At 64.2% G+C, this 5,931-nt stretch overlaps 1 protein-coding gene across 1 annotated transcript; it reads right to left on the reverse strand.

Moving 5' to 3' along the window:
* Positions 1 to 1,416: 1,416 nt before the first annotated feature.
* On the reverse strand, positions 1,417 to 1,971 carry EMIHUDRAFT_111389 (hypothetical protein; the record flags this gene model as incomplete). The annotated part of the gene is made up of 1 exon (XM_005786379.1): positions 1,417 to 1,971. One exon carries the CDS (start codon positions 1,969 to 1,971, stop codon positions 1,417 to 1,419), a length of 555 nt encoding a protein of 184 aa, XP_005786436.1.
* Positions 1,972 to 5,931: the final 3,960 nt, after the last annotated feature.

The following is a 5,931-nucleotide window of genomic DNA, read 5'->3' on the forward strand; positions in this document are numbered from 1 at the left end:
TCGGATGTTGGTCGTCTCGAATTTGATCGTGGGCAGGGCGTGAGAAAGCTGGACGGCTCGGTCGATGCGAGCCACTACCTGGTTTTTGTTTTGGCATGGTACGGGACCCCTCGATCGTCTCGCCCTCCCTCACTGGTGTGTTCATTGGGTGGGGTCATAACAAACACGCCACGGGATAACAAACCAAGCCCGGACTGCCCCCCCCCCCCCCCCCCGCCCCACCACCACCACCACCCACCCACCCACTCCCATCCCCAATCCCGCCAACCAACCCGCGCGCACCCTCACCGTCGCCTCGCGCTGTGCGTCGTGATCCGCAGCCGCAAGGTCTGTCGCTCTCTGCCGTGCTCGCGCGTCGGCCCCGCCGGGCCCCGCGCCCTTGCTGCCCGGCCGAGGCTGGAGAAGTCATTCGAGGTCGATGCCGCGGTCCTCGCACACGGCCACCAGCTCAGGCTGCTCCTCGCTGCCCACGAGCAGCGTCTGCACGCGAGGGGAGGTGCGATGAGCATTGGGCGGGGGAGGGGCGTGTGGCGAGGGGGGCGTCACGCGCCTTCAGGCTCGGGGCGGCCCCCTCCTTGAGGGCGGCGGCCAGCGCCTTGCAGCCCTCGTCGCCAATCTCGTCGTTGCAGAGAGAGAGCTTCTCGAGCCGCGGCGCTGCCCCCTCCTTGCCGAGGGCGGCGGCCAGCGCCTTGCAGCCCTCGTCGCCAATCTTGTTGCCAATAGGGTGGAGCGTCCAGACATTCCTTTGTTACGTAATTTCTCGGGATCGGCTGAAGCCGTTTTGGCCCGCTGGGCCACGGCGACACGCAGAGCCAGCTGTTGCCGAAGAAGGTTGAGGCCTTTGCAGGTCAGCGCGTCGTCGCTGTGGCGGCTGGAGGTCTGCACAACCTCGCCCTCACTGCTGACGGCGCCCCCTTTAGCTGGGGCTATGGAGGGGAAGGCCAGCTGGGCCACGGGGAGGACCGGCGGCAGCCGTTGCCCAAGAAGATCGAGGCCTTGGCGCCGGGGCAGTGAGGTATCGGGCGCTCTCCGTCACTCTCGACAGACAACACATTTCCTCTACGCGCGCGCACTGCGCTGCAAAGACGGCACGCCTCGCGATGAAAGTCGTCGAGAGGGAGAGCAGGAGAGGCGCGGCGAAGTGCACGAACATGTTCGGGCTCCTGCGCCCCCTCGGGTATTGCAATGTGTCAAATAATCTCTTCAAGATTCCTCGTACCTCAGACACCATCCTCCTCTAGCGCCGTAAGACACCTGAGAGTGCGAGCTTTATTGCTCCGACCGAGCATCGATTACGGTGCCTGGACACTTGCCTGGACAGTGCGCCGCCACAGGCCGAAGCTGGGGCGGGGACGGCAGGCGGGGGCGCAGAAAGATCTCAGCGGTAGGGCCGACAGGTTTATGAGGCGGTGCACCTCAAAAGTAGCCGACACAGCGGTCGCACCCAATGCACCGCCCGCGGTGCTTTTTGAGGCAGAGGTTGTGCATGTGTTCCCCAGCGTTGCCGATGGTCCAGCCCTCAGCAGCCCATCGGCCCCCAAAGTTCTTGCAGAAGACGCACTTCTTTGACAAACCTGGCTTCTTGACGGTCTTGCCGATCGGCGCCTTCTCCGTCTTCTTGACGACCGCCAACGCATTGTCGGCCTCCTCCTTTGCCGTGGAGACGGCTGCGTGGACTGGCACCGCGTCACCCTTTGCCCACGCAACGAGCAGGCTCTGGTCAGATGCGGAGAGGGTTGCAAACCCCGGGATGACCGCCACGTTGGCTTCGCGGACGGCGGGGTTGCCTTCGGGCTTGCGCGACACGCACGCGACGTGCCACCAGGAAGTCGTCTCATAGCCGCGTTGGTCGCGCTTTGTCTTGCCAATGCGGACGGTGTCCTTTGCAATCTTCGTATCGCAGCCCTTGCAAGTGGAGCGATTGGACTTGGCGTACTCCGTGACAAACGATTCAGATGGCGGGCGGAACATCTTGGGACGTGGCAAGTGTTGCGCTGCAAGTGCCGCAAGACCCAAGACGCAAGAGTCTCGTCCGGTCGCAAGTCACGCCCTTAAGATTTCGTCGAGGAGAGCGTCCATAGACACCCCACATGACCCCACACGCGTGCGCGGCGGGTGTTTCTTTTTTGTGTTGCCCCCTGATTGCACGCGACCCAAGGCGTCCGAGAAGAGCGGCATGTCGAAGACGAGCGGCATGTCGAAGACGAGCACATCGACGGCGTCCGTCGACGCACTGCCCGAGGAGCTTCTGCAAGCGTGTCTCGCCGCGATCAAAGCTCCTCGCAACTTTGCTGCCGCCGCCCAGGTGAACACACGATGGCACGCGGCCAGCAAACTGTGTGCGCACTGGGCCGGGCATATTATGCTCTGCAAGCTCGCGCGGCGGGATGTCATGCCTCTCGTCGTTGGCGCGCCCGACGGCCGCACGTGTATCGATAGCGCCGCCTTCTACGACAAGTATAGCTGCCACGTTGACGAGGAGGAAGGCAGCCGCGGCGTGTGCATGAGCGCCGCCGTACACCCTGCAGGTTTGCTCTACACGGCCCACGAGCACTGGATGGTCGGCCTCGACGCCATCGACCTGCACACGACCATCATGCACGTGTGGGACGTGCGACCGCACCATCAAGAGCCGAAACTGCTGCATAGTTTCTTTCCGGTGGATCACCTCTGCTCGGATGCCAAGATCAGCATGCACATCGACGGCGACTTTCTGGGCGTGGCCTGTCCACTCGGCGGCCGGCCACAGATTCGGCACGCGCTGCGCCCCGCCGCCCTTCCGGGGACGATTCTGCAATCCAAGCTCCAGCTGGATCTGGCCATCTCCGCAGACGACCGCACCGCCATGGCGATGCACCTCCGCGCCGCCTCGAGAGACTTGTTTGTCGGCTACTACTCTGGCAAGGTGGCCTACTTTGACCTCGAGAGTGGCGTCTGTATTAATTTCATCAACGGCATGGCGAAGCTCGTGACGGGCATCGCGTCTCACGGCACGGAGGTCTTCATCGTCGGCCGGGGCGCGCAGGACCGTGCGTGTGTCAGCATGTGCACCACGGCCGAGATGCCCTTCGGCGGAGTAAGGGGCGGAGTTCCTGTACAGGAACTCCGCCCCAGACTGCTCCGCCCGTGGGGTGCCTTCCTGTCTGGAGGGCATCAGGACAGGTACAAGCTCCTGCCCTCCGAAGACTCGCCCATGCAGCCGAATGCGCTGCTGGTGGACGGCGAGCGCCTGCTCGTGGGCGCGAACGACCGCATCTACGTGTGGTCAGGGCTCGAGCAGCCGCAGGACGCGCCACCCGCACTGGCACATGTGCTCGAGGTGCAGCACAGCCGGAGAGGTGGCGGGCGGAACATCGACGGCGTGTGCGCGCTCGCCGTCGCGCCCGAGCGCGAGCAGATGTTCGTCGGCATCAACGGCGTGCATGGCTTCGCGGACGGCTCGGGCCCGCCCAACACCGAGTGCACGGTGCAGGTGTGGCACCTCCCGTGCATAGACCTTGGCGGCTCCTCCTCTACCCCGTCGTGCCTGCACGTGCTGCCCGCCGGCTGCATGGGTTCGATCACCGCGATGCTGCTCGTGAGCGGCGGCGCGCGGCTCTTCGCGTGGAGCAGCGACGAGATGCTCCGCGTGTGGCAGATCCATCCCGAGGAGGGCACGGGCACTGCGCAGGGCGCCGCTTCCTCGTCGTCTGCAGCCGCGCCGCCGCCTGCGCCGTGGGAGATTGGTGGCGGTGCCCTGCACCCTTCGCTCGCGGACGGGCGCGGCACCCTGACTGAGGAGGAGCCGTGGGAGTGGGATCCCGGCTCGGACGACGAGTCTGAGTCTGGGGACGACTTCGGCGTGGACGAGGAGGACGAGGACGAGGAGGACGAGGAGGACGAGGAGGACGAGGAGGACGAGGAGGACGAATACGAGGACGAGGACGACGCGTGGGACTGAGGAGGAGGAGGACGACGAGGACCTTGCGCCGTGAGCTCGCTGACGTCGCCAATGGTACAGCGCAATTAGACAGATTCGTTTGCTCGTACACATCCCGGCGTCACCACACCGAAAATTCACGAAAGTGCGCACTTTCGCGAATTTTCGTTTGCAGCTCACACTGTGCAGGCATGTAGATCGCTCCTGCAGCTGAGGTGTGTGTGAGCGGTGAGCGGTGAGGGGGCGCCGCCCGCGGGCGCATGTTGTGTACCGGCGCGATCGCACGGTGCCAACCCCCAGGAACTCCAGTATGTATGTGGGTGGGTTCGAATTCACGAAAGTGCGCACTTTCGCGAATTTTCGTTTGCAGCTCACACTGTGCAGGCATGTAGATCGCTCCTGCAGCTGAGGTGTGTGTGAGCGGTGAGCGGTGAGGGGGCGCCGCCCGCGGGCGCATGTTGTGTACCGGCGCGATCGCACGGTGCCAACCCCCAGGAACTCCAGTATGTATGTGGGTGGGTTCGGGCTCCTGCGGCCCCTCGGTATTGTCTGCTGGTTTATACGGTCTCAGGCCGGCAGGCAGATTTTGTACGCGAGCTGTGCCACAGTGAAATGGCTACCCGCTGCGCTCTGTGTCTGAGCTCTGACCCTCTCTGACCCTAGAGTAGTCCCTGAGTCTCTGTCTGTGCGTGCCCAAGCTGCAAGTGCAACCCAGCCTCCGCACCCCAGTAGGCGTATCAACAGGGAGAAGAAAATACAGAAGAGATTATATCCCGCCCCCTCCCGGCGGCTCCCCGTCTGTGACCACAGTACAAGCCCACACACACAACCTGAAGGTCACAAACTCAAAAGCGCCGCGTCCTCGCCGGGAGGACGCAGAGAGAGGGGCACTCGCGCGACCGCACATCTCGACGTGCATCGCCCGCACGTCTCCATCTTCATATCATCCCGCGCATGGGGATCGCACTCAGGAAAGCGCCAGCCCCTTTCTGACTGAGTGGCTCGTGCGCTTGCCAAGCCTTCTGCCTCTGGCGGGCGCGATGCGGCTGCTGTTGGCAAGCACCCCGCCGAAAAAGGCATCGGCCAGGGAGATGATGCACGCCAGAGGTGCAGGAGCAGCAGCAGATCAGCTCTCGTTGTCTGCGGCGAAGCTCACTCGCTTTTTGCCGCCGCTCGACCTTTGGAGCGCTGTCGCAGCCGCGTTTTGTGCGAGGGCCTCTGCGCGAGTGGAGCGGAAGAAGAGCGAGCCGGACCTTACGTACACCACGTCCGAGCGCGCAGACTGCAGCTCCTCGCGCTGGATCTGGAGCAGGCGGAGGTCGGTGTCGCGTGGCCGAGCCGGCAGCTGGCTCGTGCTTGGCATAGAGTGGTCCGGGCTGTGATTTCTTTCAAAATTAAAACTCCTGGGCTCTCAATGCCTAGCCCGCCGTTCTGTCAGCCGCGGCCCGCATGTCCAGACAGTGCGGGCCTCGACGCCACACTAGGTCCATTGGGTTGAACCCTGGCTTGTCTCGAAGGTGAGGTATAGAGGGTCACATGGGGAATGCGAACTCGTCATGATGCGCGGCGACGGCGGCGTCGATATCTGTCGACGCCGCCGCCCCGCGCTCCAAAACGGTCGCGTACGCATATGCGCACAACTAGGTACGTGCCAACCCGCATGGGCCAGACACCGTCAAAGGTCCCTCTCCACTCCTCCTTGCACCACTGAAGCATATGCAGCTGATGTGAGCAAGGTCGCCTAAGCGGCCCCCCTCGCTGTGGGTTGCCGTAGTTGGACCAATGCCACGCGTTGTGGCGAAGATGGCCTTATGCAGAGCCTGGCCGGGCCGTCTTCGGGCCCGGCCGCCCTAACAGTACGACGCATACGCGCCGCGACCGCTTCAAGTGTCGCCGCCGCCGCAAGGCGGACGGCGCCCGCCGCCCAGCCAACAGTGGCTAGGGCGGGGGAAGGGTGGATTCGAGCCGCCCGCACGCTCGTGCGGTAGGGAGGCTCGTGTAAAGCACGCCGT

The sequence above is a fragment of the Emiliania huxleyi genome, assembly GCF_000372725.1.
Source record: "Emiliania huxleyi CCMP1516 chromosome Unknown EMIHUscaffold_151, whole genome shotgun sequence".
Lineage (NCBI taxonomy): Eukaryota > Haptophyta > Isochrysidales > Noelaerhabdaceae > Emiliania > Emiliania huxleyi.